We start from the raw sequence: 21,116 nt of genomic DNA, 5'->3' as shown, positions 1-21,116 counted from the left end.
AGCAAGCCTAACAGCTTGAACACGGAACTGCCAGTGTTGCCAGATTGGGGGTTTTAAGTGCATTTTAGCGGATTTGAACATGTTTTGGGCTGGAATACGTCAGCAGTATCTGGCAACACTATAGCTCTTCTTCATGACGACAACCGGAAGTGTACCAACACGATGGGGCGTGTAGCGCCACGTGTGGCTCGGGTGCACAATGCACCTTGCACAATAGCCCGATTTCACTTGTGCATGTAGGATTGGATTTCTCTGGCACCCCTGCTGCGACCCTTTGCTCGATTACCGACAGCAGCTCGATTTGGACGTGCATGTAAACGTACTGACTGAGCATGGCACAATGGCCTGACCGCAATTATGGGATTGCAGTGTCCTCACTTCTGGCCGTCGTTAGCTGAAACGTACATGAAAATTAGCATACATAATTATACAAGTATATAGATACTTAAATGAATGTTTAGAAGCATTTATAAGAAAATACCTCTGGCGGGGTACTGTGCCTTCTGCCAGCTTGAAGGCAGAAGCTCCCTGTCCGTGCAGGGCTCGCCGGTGCTGCTACCATCATCAAATTCTTCCTCCTCCTCTGCTGTTTCAGGCTGGGTTACTTCACTTTTGCTCGCTTCTTCTGGGTCCCATTTTCTAAACTTTAAACCGAAAATGTTTAAATTTTTCCCCACAAAATACCCAGTGTTCAGCCAAAAGACAGATGCAAAATGCTGCAGACACGCTGGTTTTATACCCACTCCTGGCTTGCGACACATGCAAGTTATGAGTGATTGTCATATGCTAAGTCACATGCATCACACACGCTTCACCAGTGCGGCCCGAACTTGTAGCGCAGGAAACTGGTAAAATGCAAGTCTCACACACTCTACACTCCCTGATCACATGCGTCAGATATACGCTTTCCACAGGCTAACGGCGCAATTTTTCCCACGCCTCGAGGAAGTCAGGTGTGCAACCTGTACTTGATAAGTACTTTGCCCGTACTCCTCCCCCAAACTTTCCCCCGGGTTCACCGCGACCCTGCGGCACGGCTGCGAGCTACCAAACCCTGCGACCCGTGTGTGTCCAAAACACTTACGGCGGGTTGTGAGTGAGGCTTTAGGTCTAAACCAACTTGTTTTTAGTTACTGAAGTTTGGATAAAACCCAGTTGCCAGTCAAACAAGTTAATAACTAAGAATTCATTCACAAATCTAGTTACTTTGATACTGGTGGGTTGTGACTTACAGTGCTCAGCGTAAACAAGTACACCCCCTTTGAAAAGTAACATTTTAAACAATATCTCAATGAACACAATTTCCAAAATGTTGACAAGACAAAGTTTAATACAACATCTGTAACTTATAACGTGAAAATAAGGGTTAATAATGTAACAGATTACACATTTTTCAGTTTTACTTCAAATTAGGGTGGTGCAAAAATGAGTACACCCCACAACAAAAACTACATCTAGTACTTTGTATGGCCTCCATGATTTTTTTATGACAGCACCAAGTTTTCTAGGCATGGAATGAACAAGTTGGTGACGTTTTGCAACATCAATCTTTTTCCATTTTTCAACAACGACCTCTTTTAGTGACTGGATGGAGAGTGATGCTCAACTTGTCTCTTCAGAATTCCCCAAAGAAAAATCATTTCTTTACACCACAAAGGTGAAGGCTACAAGATCAGCAAAGCTTTACTTATCAGTCAGAATACTGTAGCAAAAGTGGTACAAAAATTTAAGATGGAACTGCAACCATCTCACAGAGACGTCCAGGTCGTCCACAGAAGTTAACACCGACAGGAGCGTCTTCTGATGAGAAGGGTTGAAGAAAATTGGCATGCAAGTTCACTGCAGTTATCTAAAGAAGTAGAAAGCCAAACCGGAGTGACTATTTCCTGTGACACAATATGGCATACACTGCAGAGGAATGGCATGCATGGATGCCGTCCATGAAAGAAGCCTCTCCTGAAGCCCAGGCACAAAAAAGCCTGCCTAGAGTTTGCCAGGGCCCATGCTGACGAAGATGAAGACTACTGGGACTCTATACTCTGGAGTGATGAGACCAAGATAAATGTTTTTGGAACTGATGGCTTTAAAAACAAACAAACAAACAAACAAAAAAAAACACACACAAAAAAAACAGTATGGCGTTGCAAAAGTGAAGAATACAAAGAAAAATGCATGGTGCCTACAGTAAAACATGGTGGTGGCAGTGTCCTTATGTGGGGCTGCATGAGTGCTGCTGGTGTCAGGGAGCTGCATTTCATTGATGGCATCATGAATTCACAGATGTATTGCTTTATTACTGAAAGATGCTACCATCACTCCGTGCCCTTGGTCGTCATGCACTTTTCTAACATGATCCTAAACACACATCTAAGGCCACTGTTGGATTTCTGAAGAACAGGGTGAAAGTGATTCAGTGGCCAAGTAAGTCTCCTGATCTGAACCCAATCAAACACCTATGGGGAATTCTGAAGAGACAAGTTGAGCATCACTCTCCATCCAGCATCCAGTCACTAAAAGAGGTCTTTTTTTTTTTAAAACAGTGTTTTTATTGTTTTTTTCCCCAGTTATAAAAAGATACAATTTGACATACATTTCAATACAATCCCACCCCACAAACAACCTGTAACAAGTGTTCTAGGTGGGTGGAGCACAGAAGCACGGCAGGCCAGTACTGAGTTCTCAATAACTCTGTCAGCTTTTCAGCTTCCATACGTTTACTTATACACACACACACACACACACACACACGTACGTTCTGGTCGGGAGAGAGCCCGCTCTGCTCTCACTCTCTTCCTTAAATAGGGCGCGGCTCCTGGGAAGACACACAAACAGGTTAATTCACATCAGGTGTAGTGATTCTGCCACTTACCTTCCCTGACTCCACCCTCCTGTCACAGACCGATGCTTGACCACGCCCCCACTGCCACATACCCCGACCACCCGACTCAGGCCGGGCAGCCGTCCGGCCCGCAGCCGACCCCCCCTTGACGGGAGAGGAAGTCTGCCACGACCATCTGCCCCCCCGACCTGTGGACCACCTTGAAGTTAAAGGGTTGGAGCGCCAGATACCAACGGGTGATCCGCGCATTGGCATCCTTCATGCGGTGGAGCTACTGGAGGGGCGCGTGGTCCGAACAGAGGGTGAAAGGGCGTCCCAGCAAGTAGTAACGGAGGGCGAGGACTGCCCACTTGATGGCCAGGCACTCCTTCTCTATGGTGCTGTAGCGCCCCTCACGCACCGACAGCTTCCGACTTATATACAGCACTGGGCGATCCTTTCCCTCCACCTCCTGGGACAAAACAGCCCCCAGCCCTCTGTCCGATGCGTCCGTCTGCAATATAAAAGGGAGAGAAAAGTCAGGGGAGTGTAACAGTGGCCCCCCACACAGTGCAGCCTTTACCTCAGAAAAAGCCCGCTGGCACTGCTCCATCCACTGGACCGGATCTGGTGCCCCCTTTTTAGTGAGATCAGTTAGTGGGCTGGTGACATCCGAATAATTAGGTATAAACCTACGATAATAGCCAGCCAGCCTCAGGAACTGTCTCACTACCTTTTTGGCCTTGGGCCTCGGGCAGGCCGCAATTGCCGCTGTCTTGTTAATTTGGGGACGCACCTGCCCGTTGCCCAATTGGAAGCCCAGATACTGTACTTCCACCCGCCCGATCGCACACTTCTTCAGGTTGGCTGTGAGGCCCACCCGCCTCAGCGACCTAAGGACAGCCCTCAGATGTTGGAGGTGCCTCGGCCAGTCATTACTATAGATAATTATATCGTTGAGATAGGCGGCCGCATAGGCAGCGTGGGAGCGAAGGACCCTATCCATCAGCCGCTGAAACGTAGCGGGCGCCCCAAACAGCCCAAAAGGAAGTGTGACAAACTGGTGTAAGCCGAACGGTGTGGAAAAGGCCATTTTTTCTCGGGATAATGGAGTCAAGGGGATCTGCCAATAACCCTTTGTTAAATCCAGTGTCTAGTAAAAGCGAGCCGTGCCTAGTCGATCGAGCAACTCATCAATACGAGGCATTGGGTACACGTCAAATTTAGACACCGCGTTGACCTTCCTATAGTCGACACAGAACCGGACCGACCCATCGGCCTTTGGAACCAAGACCACCGGGCTGCTCCAGTCATTGTGGGACTCCTCAACAATGCCCATTTCGAGCATGGTCTCGAGTTCTTCGTGAACCACCTTTTTTCTTGTGTTCTGGCAGTCTGTAAGGGCGGCTGTGCAGTACCACCCCCAGGGGCGTCTCAATGTGGTGTTCTATGAGGTGGGTGCGGCCGGGCAGGGGCGAGAACACGTCAGAAAATTCTGTTTGCAACCGGGCGACCTCCGCGAGCTGGGTTGGTGAGAGGTGGGCTCCACAGGGGACCGGAGCGGTGGGTGATGCCAATTTTCCCTTTTGAACCTCCGGCCCCAGCTCCGCCTTCTCAGGAACCACCGACACCAGCGCCACGGGAACCTCCTCGCTCCAACGTTTTAACAGATTGAGGTGGTATACCTGTAACCCCCCACCCGTCTGTTCGCCTCACCTCATAGTCGACATCCCCGACTCGCCGTGTGACCTCAAAGGGTCCTTGCCAATTTAGAGCTCGACGTGGGCAACAGTACAAGTACTTTATCTCCCAGTGCGAACTCCCTGAGGTGCGTACCCTTGTACAGGCGGGCTTGTCGTTCTTGGGCCTGCCGCAAATTCTCCTGGGTTAGGTGGGTGAGCGTGTGGAGTTTTGCACGCAGGTCAATAACGTATTGGATTTCATTTTTACTTTGTGAAGGTCCCTCCTCCCAATTTTCCCGCAGCACATCTAGAATGCCGCGCGGCTTACGCCCGTATAACAATTCAAACGGGGAGAACCCTGTGGAGGCTTGTGGGACCTCTCGCACTGAAAACAACAAGGGTTTGAGCCACTTATCCGTTATGTGCGTCCTCACTTATGAATTTTTTAATTATATTTTTGAGGGTGCGATTGAACCGTTCAACTAAACCGTCCGTTTGTGGGTGATACACGCTGGTGCGGATCGGCTTAATACCAAACAACTTATAAAGTTCCTTTAGTGTACGTGACAAACGCTGTGCCTTGGTCTGTCAGAATCTCTTTCGGGATTCCAACTCGGGAGATAACGCGGAACAGCGCCTCCGCAATACTGCGTGCTGAGATATTGCGAAGAGGCACTGCTTCCGGGTATCGCATTGCATAGTCCACCAGAACTAATATAAAGCGGTACCCTCGTGTTGACCGATCTAATGGCCCGACGAGATCCATCCCAATTCTTTCGAACGGGGTCTTGATTAATGGTAGAGGGCGCAAAGGCGCTTTTTTTTTTTTTTTTTAGATTTTTTTTGGGCTTTTTGCACCTTTATTGGACAGGACAGTGCAGAGACAGGAAATGAGCGGGAGAGAGAGACGGGAAGGGATCGGGAAATGACCTCGGGCCGGAATCGAACCCAGGTCGCCCGCATTCATGGCATGGCGCCTCAACCACCCGAGCCACGACGCCCCGCAAAGGCGCTTTTGGAACGGCCGCTGGATTTACTAACTGGCATTTGTGGCATGCCGTACACCACCTACGGACATCGCCGCGAATCCCCGGCCAATAGAATCGGGCCATTATTCGGGCTAGTGTCTTATCCTGCCCTAAATGTCCAGCCATGGGATTAAAGTGAGCCGCCTGGAATACCAATTCCCGGCGGCTCTTTGGAATCAAAAGCTGCGTGACTCGCTCTTTAGTCTGAGTGTCCTGCATCACTTGGTATAATCTATCCTTCATAATCGTGAAGTAAGGGAAGGACGGGGTGGTGTTCGGCGGGAGCGTTTGACCATCGATTACTCTCACTTGGTCAAACGCATGCCGCAGAGTCTTGTCTCGCAACTGCTCTAATGGAAAATCCGTGAGGGATTCCCCGAGAGAGAGAGGAGGAGCCGGTGGCTCCTCACTCTGACGCGGAGCTGACGTAGACGGCTCTGTGACAGCTGCTCCTGCCAACGCGACACCGGGACCTCCCTTTATTAAACAGGACCCACTCTTCACTAGATGACTCATTAAATCCCGAAATCCCGGCCAATCCGTCCCCAAAATTATAGAGTGGGTGAGGCGAGGATTAACCGTCGCCTTTACTATAAATTTCTCCCCTCGAAACAGAATGTGAACTGACACTAAAGGGTAGCTATGAACATCCCCGTGTGCACACAACACCTTCACCAATTGTGCTCCCCCCAATGCCTTGTCTTGCACCAGGCTTTGGTGGATTGAGGTCTGATTACAGCCGGAATCCACCAAAGCCTGATATGTATCCCCTTGGATACTCACCGGTATGTGATATGCTCCGGCCCGATCGAGGGCGGCTCCTGGCGTGTCAGGGATCTGAACCACCACACCCGCCTCCATTGCCGAGCACTGATGCTGGAGGTGCCCCGGCTCCCCGCAGCGCCAGGACACCGGCCCGGGCTCTCTCTCTGCACCGGTGTTCCGGATATCACTCACCTGAGGGGGGGAAGACACAGACGCGGAAGTAGAAGATAGGACACCGCGGGTGCGGGGAGCTGGCCGGGGTGGAGTCGGCCCCCGCCTCCACTTTGGGGGAATGGGGCGAGGGAGAGGAACAGAAGAGGGGGAGGGAGAGAGAGAGAGAGAGAGAGGGGAGGGGAGACACACTGTCCTGCGGTTGGAACGGCCGCCATATGGTCCTCCGCCAGCTCAATGGCCTGATCCAGCGATGCCGGGCGATGGCACTGGACCCACTCCGCGGTTCCCTCTGGGAGTTGAGCGACGAACTGCTCCAGTACCACCAGATCGATGATCTCCTCAGCGTTGCGGTTGTCGGCCCTCAGCCACTGGCGGCAGGCGTCCCGGAGTTGCTGGCCAAACACGAACGGCTGGCCAACCTCCTCCAGGCGCAGTGCGTGGAAGCGCTGCCGCTGCTGCTCCGGAGTGCGATCCACGCGCTGGAGGACGGCCCTGCAGAGGTCCGCGTAGACCAGTCGGCTGTCGGCGGGGAGCTGTAGCGCGGCCAGCTGCGCCTCGCCCGTGAGGAGGGGGAGGAGGCGCACCGCGCGCTGTTCCACCAGCCAACCCCACGCCTCTGCTGCCTGCTCAGAGAATGAGAAAGGCCTCGGGGTCATCGTGCAGGCCCATCTTCGTCAGGGTGAGGTAGGAAGGGCCTGCGGTGGTGGAGGTGGTGGACCCCGACGCGAGTAGGTGCCAGAACACCCGGCGATCTTCCTGCTGTGCCAGCACCAGGGCCTCGATCCTTTGCTCCTGTTCTTGACGGAGGGCGACCAGCGCCTGGTGCTGGCTCTGTTGGGCCGTGGCGAGGGCATGGACCAGGTCCTTGAAGGGGGAGGACTCCACGGGGCTGTTCTCTCCTGCGCTCGTCCCGGGTTTCGGCACCACTGTAACAAGTGTTCTAGGTGGGTGGAGCACAGAAGCACGGCAGGCCAGTACTGAGTTCTCAATAACTCTTTATTGTCAGCTTTTCAGCTTCCATACGTTTACTTATACATATACACACACACGCGTTCTGGTCGGGAGAGAGCCCGCTCTGCTCTCGCTCTCTTCCTTAAATAGGGCGTGGCTCCTGGGAAGAGACACAAACAGGTTAATTCACATCAGGTGTAGTGATTCTGCCACTTACCTTCCCTGACTCTGACCTCCGGTCACAGACCGACGCTTGACCACGCCCCCACTGCCACACAACCCCACTGCACCACCACGAATCCATGATACAGCACAGGTTCAGTAATAATTGTACATAATTTTAAAAAAGACAAACAAAATATAAAATAAAACAAAAATCTCTCTCACACACAAAAAGGAGGGGTTACATCTACACATTTAAGATGTCTGAGGCCATGGGCGCCGCCAGGGGGGTAAAGGTTAGAACAATTCTAGGGGCCCAGCACTGCCATGGGGCCCTTTAAGGGGCTGATAATATGCTTTTAATGATTTTAATAAGACTTTTGAAATAACAATGCAATATTCCATCTGGTAAAATGAGCTAATTGAACAAGGTTGTCTATTTCTTGAGTTCTTCAACATATTGTCATTTAACCCTCCCCCTTTTGCGAAATGGTACGGTCCAGTTCTGGTAGAAGCGCGATGCGTTAAATCTGTGTGCTGATCAGTGCAACGCTACTTGCTGCTGTGTCGTGGTGCAGCAGCCAGCCAGCCAGCAGTGGAGTGCGTACAGTCTATGATCACTAAATATGAAGAGTGGCTGTCAAAAACGTAAAGAAAGGCAGCTGAAAGCTGAGAGGGACCGGAGAGGCAGGCAACTGGTCACTCAGTTTTTCCCAAAGAAAGGTAGCTATCGCTCACATATGTGTTCAAAAATATTAGCGAATGGTAAATGAACAGTATGAACGTGGATGGATTAGCCTATCAAGAGAACACTTTTACAGTTTGTACAGTGACATTTTTTCCATTTTAATAACTGAACTGACTTGTGTGATAAACAAGATGAAATATTACGTTATGCTGGTGCTAATAACTAGTGCTAATAACCAGTTTCATAACTAATGGGGTGCCCTAAATATGCACAGATTCAGCCTCAGGGGGACCTCCGCCCTACCAAACCACTGAACCCCCCTTTGGAGAAGGAGGTAAGCAGCAATACAACCCATAAATGCTTTAGGATTGAGCGCCATATACAGTTTGCTAGATTAAAGTGTTGCTAATAACGGACACCAGTCAAGTGTTTGACATGGTTACGTGTGTGGAATGTTTACACGTTCTAAACCATTGGTTTCAAATTGAGGAGCTGGAGAAAACTTTTTCTATGATTTATTAGCAGTCACATCACACATTTCACTACCAATTGTCCTAGCACAAGAAGGCATGTGGCAAAATCTTGAATTTTCATTTGTGATTGTAAATGCACCAGAATTAGTCACTGACCAGTTTTCATCTAGTCCCTGGTAGGTTAATACATAAAATGTAATAACAAAGTCACAAACTCAAGGTCCATGGGCTATCAAAAGTCAAATAATGACAATAGTGCAATTGTGACGAGGGTGGGCAAAGTTGGGGGGCCCAAAATTCTAATCTTTCATGGGGCCCAAAATTTCTGGTGGCGCCCCTGTCTGAGGCATCTATCTTTTCAACATGATCTAAAACTGGTTGCCATATAGTATAGAAATTGAGGGCACAGCCTCTTGTGGCATAGCGGATTTTTTCTAAAGTCAGATGGTGCAGAAGGTCTCTGATCCACTGATTGAAGGTTGGAGGAGATTTATCTTTCCATTTAAGCAATAGGAGTCTTCTAGCCAGTAGCATAGCAAAGGCTATCATGTTTTTGCTATGTCGAGTGGGGCAGAAATCCTGCGGTACTACACCAAAAATTGCTGTTATGGCAAGAGGTTCCATGGGTATTCCTAGTAGGTCAGAAAAGAATTTGAATATAGATTGCCAGAACTCTGCTAATTTTGGGCAGATCCAGAACATGTGCGATAAAGTGGCTGTTGCTGCTCCACAGCGGTCACAGTTAGGGTCAATATTTGGTGTCAACTTTGCCAGTCTCGCTTTAGACCAGTGTAACCTATGTACAATCTTGAACTGTATTACTTTATGTCTTAAGCAAATTGAAGATCAATGTATCCCATCTAATGTGGAATCCCACATATCCTCAGTAATTTCTATGCCTAACTCTTCTTCCCATTGGTTTTTTAAACATGTCAAGGGTTCCAAGTCATAAGAAATGAGTGACGTGTAAATTTTTCCGATAAGCCCTTTACGGTTGGAGCTAAGCTCTAAAAGAGAGTCAAGGAGAGAGCCGGGCGGGATAGATGGAAATTGAGCCAATTCTGAGGAAACAAAGTTGCAGGTACTTGAAGTGTGTGTTGGGAATTTTATATTTTAATCTCAATTGCTCAAATGATGCAAAATTCTTATCAATATAGAAGTCTTTTAAAGTAGCTAATCCATTCCTGGTCCAGATATCAAAGGATCCATCTATGATGGAAGGTTTAAACATATTGTTTCTTGATATAGGGGCATTAATTAACAAGTTAAGTGAAAATGCTCGTCTGAACTGTGCTCATATCTTCAAGGAGTGCTTAACAACTGGATTTATAGAACATCTGGATATAGGTTCTGGTAGTGGGAGCTTAGAGCAAAGTAAAGCATGTAAAGAGGCAGGTTCACATGTCGACTTTTCCAGCCGCAACCACTTTGGGTTAAGCCAAATGTAGCATAGTGCGCATGTTAGCCGACCAGTAATAATATTGTAAGTTGGGTAAAGATAGTCCTCCATGTTCACGGTACCGCTGTAAAATGTTTTGTATTCGTGGAATTTTTTTTATTCCAGATGAATGAGGATAACAGTTTGTCAATAAGCAAAAAAAAAAAAAAAAAAAAAAAGGATTTTGTCAAGAAGATAGGAATACACTGGAACAGATACAAAAATCTAGGTAGCACAATCATTTTAGTGTTAATTCTGCCTCCTAATGAGAACAGCAATAGGTTCCAGCGATCAAGATCATTTTTCATAGATTCAACAAGTGGGGGGGCGGGGGGAAATTGGCTTTGTAGAGATGCTTAAAATGTGTAACCCAGATACCTGAATATTTAAATTTCTTTACTTATTTTAAAGGGCAGTGAATTAAGCACAGTCTGTTTGGCAGCAAGATTTATAGGCATAAGCTCACTTTTTTGTGTGTTTATTGTATAACCAGATATTTTCCCAAATGTATCCAATAGGGCAAGTGTTAATGGTAGGCTGCTTAGTGGTTCAGATAAGTACAAAAGCATATCGTCTGTGTAAAGGGATACCTTATGTTCGGTGTTATTCCTCTGTATGCCTTTAAGATATTGTCATGTAGGGCAATCGCTAGAGGTTCAATCGCCAGAGCGAATAGGAGTGGCGATACAGGGCAGCCTTGCCTGGTCCCACGGCGCAATGGGAAGGAGGATAAGTTATTGTTTGTGTGAATCGCTGCTAATGGAAGAGAGTAGAGAACATGAATTCAAGATACGAACTTTGCACTAAATCCCAAATTTTTTTTTTTTAGAGTGTAAAAGAGATAATCCCACTCCACCCGATCAAACGCTTTCTCAGCATCGAGTGATAAAAGCACCTCAGGAGTGTCTTGTGGAGTGGGATTATAAAGGATATTCATTAATCTGCGTATATTAAAAAATGACTGACGATTTTTAATAAAACCAGTCTGATCATCGGAAACCACAGAGGGTAGAACATTTTCTAAGCGGAGGGCTAACATTTTGGCTAATAATTTACTGTCAACGTTCAAGAAAGAGATTGGTCGAAAAGAGCTGCATTCTAGTTTGTTTTTACCTTTTTTATGGATTAATAACAGCTTGTCTCGTAGTTTCAGGTAGTGAGCCAGAGTCAAATGATTCTTCATAGACTAGAAGTAGGATTGGAGCAAGTTCATTGGCAAAATTTTTAAAGAATTCGCTCGGATATCCATCCGGTCCAGGGGATTTCCCATTTTGCATGGACCTGGTTGCAGTAATAAATTCTTCCTTGGAAAATGGACTCCAAGTTGGTGGCAATTTCTTCATCAATTTTGGGAATGTTAAGGTTGCTTAAAAAAAAAAAAAGGGTCAAACAGAGATTCATCATTACTAGATTCTGTGGTATAGAGCCTTGAATAATACCTATGGAAACATTGATTAATCTCTAATTTTAGCTCCCACCAAAAACAGGTCATTGTTGAAGAATGGAAAAAGATTGATGTTGCAAAACGTCACCAACTTGTTCATTCCATGCCTAGAAGACTTGGTGCTGTCATAAAGAAAATCATAGAGGCCATACAAAGTACTAGATGTAGTAGTTTTTGTTGTGGGGTGTACTCATTTTTGCACCACCCTAATTTGAGTAAAACTGAAAAATGTGTAATCTAAGGCCCTGTCCACACGGCAACGGATTCAGGTGAACCTGATAAAATTGTTTATCGTTTCGGCCTGGCGTCCACACGGCACCGGCGTTTTGGGTGCCCCAAAACGATATTTGAGAACGGGTTCCAGAGTGGAAAAATCTGGCAACGGCGCCGTTGTGAAGTCGTCTGGATGAGTAGAACGGATTTGTTTACGTTGACGTCACAACCACATGACTAGAACAAGCAGCACTCTCGCTGTTTTGTATGAACCACTGCATTGCATTCACTTTTGTATACAGCTTTTCTTTTAAATAAACAAGTAACTGAACCATTTCTTGAATTTCTTTTTATTGGATAAGACTGCTTTTCAAAACGTTCACACAATATAAAAAGTTATATAAATTATATAAAAATGCTTTTCAAAATGTTCACACACAAGAAAATTAAGTTATATAAAACTATGCACACTAATAAAACTAATTTGTACACACAAAAGGCACGATTTCCTCGCGTAGTCGCAGCCATCATCTTGTTGTTGTTGTGTGTTCCTGTGAGTGCTTCACGCCGGGTAGAGGAAGAGGTTTATGCGCATGCATCCTACTTCTTCTATTGTTCTGGTGTCTCCGATGGGACCGTCTTACAGCGCATGTAGAAGTGTGGCATGTGTATTGCATCGTTTTCAGCAAGCGTTGCGTTGCCATATGTACCTGATATTTTACTGATCCATTGCCCATGTGGACGTGATATTTTTTTAATAAAATCTCATTGCCGTTGTCAGGACAATGGCAACGAGATTTTATTTTAAAAAATATCGCATTTTATATAATTTATATAACTTTTTATATTGTGTGAACGTTTTGAAAAGCAGTCTTATCCAATAAAAAAAAGAAATTCAAGAAATGGTTCAGTTACTTGTTTATTTAAAAGAAAAGCTGTATACAAAAGTGAATGCAATGCAGTGGCTCATACAAAACAGCGAGAGTGCTGCTTGTTCTAGTCATGTGGTTGTGACGTCATCGTAAACAAATCCGTTCTACTCATCCAGATGACTTCGCAACGACGCCGTTGCCAGATTTTTCCACTCTGGAACCCGTTCTCGTTTTGGGGCACCCAAAACGCCGGTGCCGTGTGGACGCCTGGCCGAAACGATAAACAATTTTATCAGATTCACCTGAATCCGTTGCCGTGTGGACAGCCTCTAAGGCTACATCCACACGACAACGAGATTTAAAAAAAAAAAAAAAAAATCGTGTCCACATGGGCAACGGATCAGTAAAATATCAGGTACATATGGCAACGCAACGCTTGCTGAAAACGATGCAATACACATGCCACACCTCTAGGTGCGCTGTAAGACGGTCCCATCGGAGACACCAGAATAATAGAAGTAGTAAGGACGCATGCGCATAAACTATTATGCGCGAGTCTTCATATTAGCCACAGTCAGAAAAATCTGTTTGTAAAATTACGTTATAATGACCAAATACAATGAAAAGTATTTTTCCAGTCTCACCTGTGAAAGGTAATCCCATGTGATCTCGTTTGGATGGCAAACCTGTCGGTACAGTTAAACACAGCACATGAATGAGGCATCTTTATTCTCCGCTTTGCCCCATCCAATATGGCGTCGAGCATGATGTATGATTCTACGCGGAAGGCGGCGTCTTTAATGGTCCGGAATAAATTGAATGCTACACGTTGATGGATTAATTTGTTCTTCTACGCCCTTTTTGAGGAATGTATTGTAGGACTTAAACCAACATCTGAAGAGGTGAGATCGCTCCTTTTTTTTCCCTATTTTTGCTGGCGGGATTGACTCTGCCCTAAGGGCTATTCTCTCTCTCTCTCTCTCTCTCTCTCACTTTGCACCATTGCACAATAAATATTCACAGTGAAAATATTTTGTAAGCGCGTTTCATGAACCAAGTTATAGGATTTGTTGACAACTCGCATCGAGTTCGTTACACTTCTACCCGGCGTGAAGCACGTGGTTGTGACGTCATCGTAAACAAATCCGTTCTACTCATCCAGACGACTTCGCAATGGCGCCATTGCCAGATCTTTCCACTCTGGAACCCGTTCTCAAAAGATTTCGTTTTGGGGCACCCAAAATGCCAGTGCCGTGTGGACGCCAGGCCGAAATGATAAACAATTTTATCAGATTCACCTGAATCCGTTGCTGTGTGGACAGGGCCTAAGTTATATTATTAACCTTACAAGTTAAACAGATGTTATACTAAACTTTGTCTCGTCAACATTTTGGAAATTGTGTTCACTGAGATATTGTTTAAAATGTTACTTTTCAAAGGGGGTGTACTCATTTACACTGAGCACTGTACCACAGTAACAAAAATACCAACACCACCTGGGAATACCTGATCCACACTTTGGGAACCTCTGCTCTTGGCCACGGATATTCCCCTTAGTCCCCCTGCGACTCAGTGTATCAAAATCTTGGCATACCCCATACTAGTGACCCATTTCACAAAATGGTCTGTTCATAGATGAACAGAATCAGGTGTATTAAAGAGAATAAAATTGTGTATAGCTTCAGGTTCCGAGGATTGTGATTGGAAAATCACTACCTAAAGTAGACTGAATTCTAACCCCTCCTAATTTTGCGACAGCAATGTGTTCCTGACACAGGCTGAAGACTTGGAGCAGAAACTCCGCCTTCTTGGAAGACCAGGTGATCCTTCCATATAAACTCTCATTAAATTTTCCTAGTGTTAGGCCTACACTTTATAGACCACAAGAGGGTGCTCAGAGAATGGTAACTAAGCAAGGTCCAACACTTCAAGGTAAGAGTCTGCCTGATTTTAGTAGGGGAAAAAAAAACCTTGGTCGTCAAATTATTATTATTAATTCATCTGCCAAATCAAATCCATTAGTCTAAAAGTACACTAGATGTATGGCAGCCTGGAAAATACCTTTCACATCTTGACATTTGCAACTATGTATAGTTTTGAAAACCACAGGCTTCTCTGGACAGAAAGATGTCTTATCTGCATCTCAATCACAAATAAATTTTCAACATTAAGTATGGTTAATACCAAAAGTGAAAAAGGAGGAAGTTGTTGGGGGGGGATCAAAGTTTAGTTCTGATATTTTATATAAAAGGTGTATGTAAGAAGTTATAAGATTTTTCAAACCTTACTTAATTCATTTGGGCTACAAGTCATCACTACAGGTAGATAGCCAAAACAAGGTTAGAAATAAGCTAGACAAAACATTTCCATGTTAATTTGGTTAAATATACTCGTGCATCTCAAAATATTGGAATATCATGCAAGCTTTTTTTGTAATTTAAAAATAAACTTATCTTCAATTCATTACTTGTAAAGTGAAATATTTCAAAGCTGTGTTTTAGTTTTGATGATTATAAGCACATAATCAGAAATCCATTGTCCACTCTTTTATCAAGTCCACTGAGCAACAGTCCAGTTCTTTCTCTCCTTAGGCCAGGTAAGACACTTCTGAAGTCTCTGGTTCAGGAGTGGCTTTATATTAGAAATGAGACAGTTGTTAACCCTTTCCTGAAGACGTCAGTGTGTGCTGGCTCTTGATGCACCTGAGACAAGCCTCAGCCCAGTCTGTGAAACTCTACCAAGTTACTGAATTGACTTTTCTTGACAGTCCTCTCAAGGCTCTGGTCATCCCTGTTGCTTATGCACCTTTTCCAGCCAGCCTCCTCACCAATAACCTGTGGCTTACTCTACTTGTGGAGGGTGTCGCTGATTGTCCAGAAGGTTATGTCAAGTCAGCAGTCTTCCCCATGACTGTAGTTGTGTGTACTGAACTTGACTGAGATACACAGTATTTATACTGTTTTACTCAAACTCAAAACGAAACTCATTTTGAGATCCTGTATTTGTTTTTCATGAGCAATAAGCCATAATCAAAATAAGAGCCTTGAAATACTTTACATGTAATGAAAAGTTTAACTTTTTGAATTATGAAAAAATGAACTTTCATTATTCCAATATTTTGAGATGCACTAGTATATCAACCAGCACCTGCCTAACATTGTGTAGGTCCCCCTTATGCCAAAAAACAGCTCTAATCCATCCAGGCATACACTCCACATGACCTCTGAAGGTGGCACCAAGACTTTAGCAGCAGATCCAAGTCCTGCAAGTTGCGACGTGGGGCCTCCATGGATCTGACATTTTTTATCCAGCAAAAGAGTCACCATGAACTCATCTTCCTCAAACCATTCAACAATTTTTGCAGTGTGGCAGGGCACATTATCCTGTTGAAGGAGACCACTGCCATAAGTGAATAACGTTACCATGAAGGCATACCTGCCAACCTTGAAAAAAAAAAAATGAGTACAATTTTACAATTTCATGAGTGTACCCCCCCTCGCGTCAACCTCACCCCAACCCAGCGGGCATGCGTCCCCACAGACCACAACCAGCAGACCAAAAACACACTTTCAATCCAGTTTTATTGATTGACCTTGGGAACATAGTCCAGTTTTGTAAAACATCCCTATTGATAGACTTTGGGAAACTGTTATTGATGGCTCTTGGGAACTTCTGTTTTGAAAAGCACAACAAACATTAAATACATGTGCAAATGAAATGAAATTAAACCAGAGCCACTCTTTCAAAATAAATAACACATTAAACTAATACAGTATGTAAAAAAGGCACTTTCAACACAAAACATGGTATGCACAAATTTCCCATGCAATAGGTTTAGACTTTTGCATTTTTTAACATGTTGGAAGTATATTGCATTATACAGTAAAAATATTGCATTATACAGTACACTGCAGTATTTTGTAGTATGCCTTTTTCATGTGCAAACTATTGCATTTGCATTCGAAATATTGCATTTACTGCAGGAATACTGTATAAAAAAGCATTTGATACTGCAGTACCATGCAGGTTTTTTCATAAGAGGGATGACCAATTTTTGACTTCACATCATCTGCAAACATTCTAGGCTACCATTGACAGAAGTTACCGACTGCCCTTAAGATATACAAACACGCTACGTTTTGTTGAGCACATCAATAAAGTGGTACTTATCATAGTGATTCAATGAGAGCGCGAGAGGAATTGTAATCAGGTTTCGTTGGTTACCGCATCGAATATGCAACCTCGAGTGACGGCTTCGAAGTTAAATGAAGAACTAGCCTGTACTGTTGGTGTTGTAAATGCACAAAATAACGGCTAGGAAGCTCGAGTACACGTGAAACAACAGTTTCTGTTACAAATATAAAAACGACGTCTCTAACCGACGTTTCAATCCCCGACTCGCTCTAGTCACCTGGCTGCACCGCTGCACTCAAGTCAGAGATGCAAAGGAGGAAGGGGAGGGGCTGAAGAGGGCAGAGCCACACACTCTGGAAGAGGGGCGGGGGGATTGGGCAAAGCGTTCCATTCTGGCTTTGAGTTTTCTCACAGATCAGCAGTATCAACTTCAGCGAGAACTTGACTGAAATGAGAGTTCGGACGATATGCGTACTTTTTAATGTGAAAACGTACAGTCGTACAATGAGGTAAAAATTCGTAGCGGCTATGCAAGATGCGTACAGGTTGGCAGGTATGTGAAGGGATGTACTTGGTCTCCAACAATGTTTTGGTAGGTAGTACATGTGAAAGTAACACCCACAATGCCAGGACCCAAGGTTCCCCAGCAGAGCATTGCCCAGAGCATCACACCACATCCACCAGCTTTCTTTCTTCATATCCTGGTGCCATCTCTTCTCCAAGTAAGGTGACACATGCACTCAGCTGTTCACGTGATGTACAAGAAAACATAACTCATCAGACCAGGCCTACTTCTACTGCTCCATGATCCAGTTCCGATGCTCATGTACCCACTGTAGAGGATTTCGGCGGTGGACGGGTCAGCATGGGCAATTTGACTAGTCTGCAACCATGAAGCCCGATATGCAGTGTGTTCCGAGACCTTTCTTCATAGCATCAACATTCTCTACAATTTGTGCTACAGTAGTTCAGTGAGCCTTTGGACACCCATGACCCTGTCACCGGTTCAGTCACCTTTCCTTGAACCACATTTGGTAGGTGGTAACTATACAGCATGAACACCTCACAAGACCTGCTGTTTCAGACATAATCTGAGCCAGTCATGTAGCAATCACCATTTTAACCTTGTCAAAGTTGTTCAGATCCTTATACTTGCCCGTTTTTCCTGCTTCCAACACATCAACTTCAAGAACTGACCATCTTGGCAATGGCACCTGTGAAGAGGTATATTAGACAGCAAGAGAACAAAATGTTATTCACTTCACATGTCAGTAGTTTTAATGTTATGGCTGATCCACGTATACAAGTACAGTTTTTCAGAAATCACCTCATAACATCAGCCACAAATTTTATTTGAATGTTTTGCATGTTTAAGCAATTTCAATTACTCAACTTACCAGTTGAACAGATAAATATGCAATTACTGAAAGCTCGAAAGGAATTCCTGTGAAATAGAATCAAATTAAAACACTTGCACCAGAAATTGTTACCAGCAGCAGTTTAGTGGAACTGTATTCATTTACAAATTAAATGTACCATGAGTTAAACAACCCTCAAATCAGTTCTTCTGACAAGACCTGAGTGACATCCTCCAACTCCATTCTACATAAGATAAATGACTATCAGTGAAATGGAGTCAGTGACTGCCAACCTTATTAGGCACATCATCGCTGGATACTTCCTGTTGTGGACAAGCATCATTCTATCATCTGCTACCAACATCTCCAATCTGTGTTGATGCCCCCCCTTCTCTCTCAAACACAGCGGAAACTGGGAAGGAACAGCACCACCAGTCTGGGGAGCTGGAGGAAGATGAAACTGATCACAGCTGCAAGCCCTCCTCCCCTACTCACCATCTCCGCACACTGCTGGATGGCAACCAGAGCGACCTCAATGTGAGTTCTTTGCCTTTTTAAAACAAAAATATTTTGAAACCAGAATGTTTCTGCATAATAAAATGGGGTTTTTAACCTTCAATCTTTGTCAGGCAAAAATTTAAACCAAAATTAGAGGTTGCTGCAGTCTTGTTACTACTTTAATTAGTTCTCCATATTTAAAAAATAAATAGTGTGAACCCTTTAGAGAGTTTTCTATACTTCTGCATAAATGACCTAAAACAGATTTTCACACAAGTCCTAAAAGTAGATTAAGAGAACCCAGTTAAACAAGTGAAACAAAAATATACTTTGTCATTTATTTATTGAGGAATATGATCCAATATTACATATTGAAGTGGCAAAAAGTATGTAAACCTTTGCTTTCAGTATCTGGTGTGACCCCCTTGTGCAGCAATAACTGCAACTAAACATTTCTGGTAACTGTTGACCAGTCCTGCACACTGGATTGGAGGAATTTGAGCCCATTCCTCCATACAGAACAGCTTGGGATGTTGGTGGGTTTCCTCACATGAACTGCTCGCTTCAGGTCCTTCCACAACATTTCCATTGGATTAAGTTCAGGACTTTGACTTGGCCATTCCCAAACATTAACTTTATTCTTCTTTAACCATTCTTTGGTAAAACGACTTGTGTGCTTAGGAGTCGTTGTCTTGCTGCATGACCCACCTCCTCTTGAAATTCAGTTCATGGAAAGATGTCCTGACATTTTCCTTTAGAATTCGCTGGTATAATTCAGAATTCATTGCTCCATCAATGACGACAAGCCGTCCTGGCCCAGATACAGCAAAACGGGCCCAAACCAGGACACTACCACCACCATGTTTCACAGATGGGATAAGGTTCAATGCTGGAATGCAGTGTTTTCCTTTCTCCAAACACTTCATTTAAACAAAAAAAGTTCTATTTTGGTCTCATCCATCCACAAAACATGTTTCCAATAGCCTTCTGGCTTGTCCACATAATCTTGAGCAAACTGCAGATGAGCAGCAAATGTTCTTTTTGGAAAGCAGTGGCTTTCTCCTTGCAACCCTGCCTTGCACATCATTGTTGTTCAGTGTTCTGATGGTGGACTCATGAACATTAGCCAATGTGCGAGGCCTTCAGTTGCTTAGAAGTTACCCTGGGGTCCTTTGTGACCGCCAACTATGACATGCCTTGCTCTTGGAATGATCTTGGTTGGTCGACCACTCCACATACACATACACACACAATCTATTTTTTATATATTTTAGATATAGATATCAGATCTGATCAAAAGGTTCTCTTTGCCAAGGTTAGCCTTCATATTAACTAGTCAACATGATCTCCACAACTTAATGATCAACAGAATATCCTTCACCTTTAACAATTAAAGAATTAAAGAAATCAAGTTAAATTCTGACTTTTGTCAAACATATGCAAGCTCTTAAAGTACTAATACACTTCCTATCTTCATTATGGCTGAGAGTGTGATGTGTAGGTGAAGTGTGGAAACTTAATTTTCCCCATTGCCTGGCAGGAATATAGATGAGCCTGGCATTGCTCAGACACACTGACTAGCCTTGTTCCTATGACCAAAAAGTGAATGCTTGTCTGTGTGTGTAGGAACTGCTGCACCTGGGCCTTTTGGAGCAGAGGCTGATGAGTGTCGTTAGCCAGCCCATACCCCTTTGTCCTTTGCCATCTGATCCTGTGGATTTGGACACGTTAACACACCTGGGCCTGATCCAAACACAAAATGGGTCTGTCACAGCAAACATCATTCGCAAAAAGTTCCAGTAAACATACATTTATACTCTAAACTCTGCTTTTCATTTTTCTGAACCACTCTCCCTTTTGCATATACTGGCTGAGGTGTGATCTGACTCTTAGCAGAACTCATCAGGACGGAACCTGACCACTTACATCAACCATTCACCAAATCTTCAGAAAAGACAATGATTATTTTTTATATTTTGCCATATCATCCCCCCAGATAATAATAAGGACACCAGATTTGGTTTAAAATACTGTGGCCATCTTCAGCAATCATAAATAAATAAATGGGTGGGGTGCAGGCAAAGTGCAGACAGTGTGCCTGATGTCCAGAACCATTTCTATTGTGAATTATGCGATATTAGGAGAGGCTTATGGAGTGGGCAATGTCCAAGCATCAGAACATGCATGTGAATACCCAAAGACTGAGGGATAAATTTAAGGTTTTTGAGATATATATATATATATATATATATATATATATATATATATATATATATATAGAGTTAGGCTGGAACTTTCACTAAAACCTGTTTAAATGATTAGCTTGAACACATTTGAACAAAAATTATACCGCATGCTGCAGGACTCAAGTCTTAGCTTGACTACTCCAAGATTTACTAGACAGCAGCATACTTAAGG

General features: G+C 44.4%; 1 protein-coding gene across 1 annotated transcript in view; it reads left to right on the top strand.

Annotated features, from left to right (window-relative positions):
• Window positions 1-20,501, top strand: part of ccdc83 (coiled-coil domain containing 83) — a 39,372-nt gene extending 18,871 nt beyond the window's left edge. The window contains exons 8-10 of the mRNA XM_060908483.1: window positions 14,467-14,528; window positions 18,607-18,737; window positions 20,325-20,501. Of these exons, the coding sequence (XP_060764466.1) occupies window positions 14,467-14,528; window positions 18,607-18,737; window positions 20,325-20,501 (370 nt within the window). The remainder of the gene's footprint in view (window positions 1-14,466; window positions 14,529-18,606; window positions 18,738-20,324) is intronic.
• The last annotated feature ends 615 nt before the right edge of the window (window positions 20,502-21,116 follow it).

Source organism: Neoarius graeffei, chromosome 25 (assembly GCF_027579695.1).
Source record: "Neoarius graeffei isolate fNeoGra1 chromosome 25, fNeoGra1.pri, whole genome shotgun sequence".
Classification (NCBI taxonomy): Eukaryota; Metazoa; Chordata; class Actinopteri; order Siluriformes; family Ariidae; genus Neoarius; species Neoarius graeffei.
The sequence above is the reverse complement of the archived record's forward strand: the minus strand, read 5'-3'. Positions and strand labels throughout refer to the sequence as shown.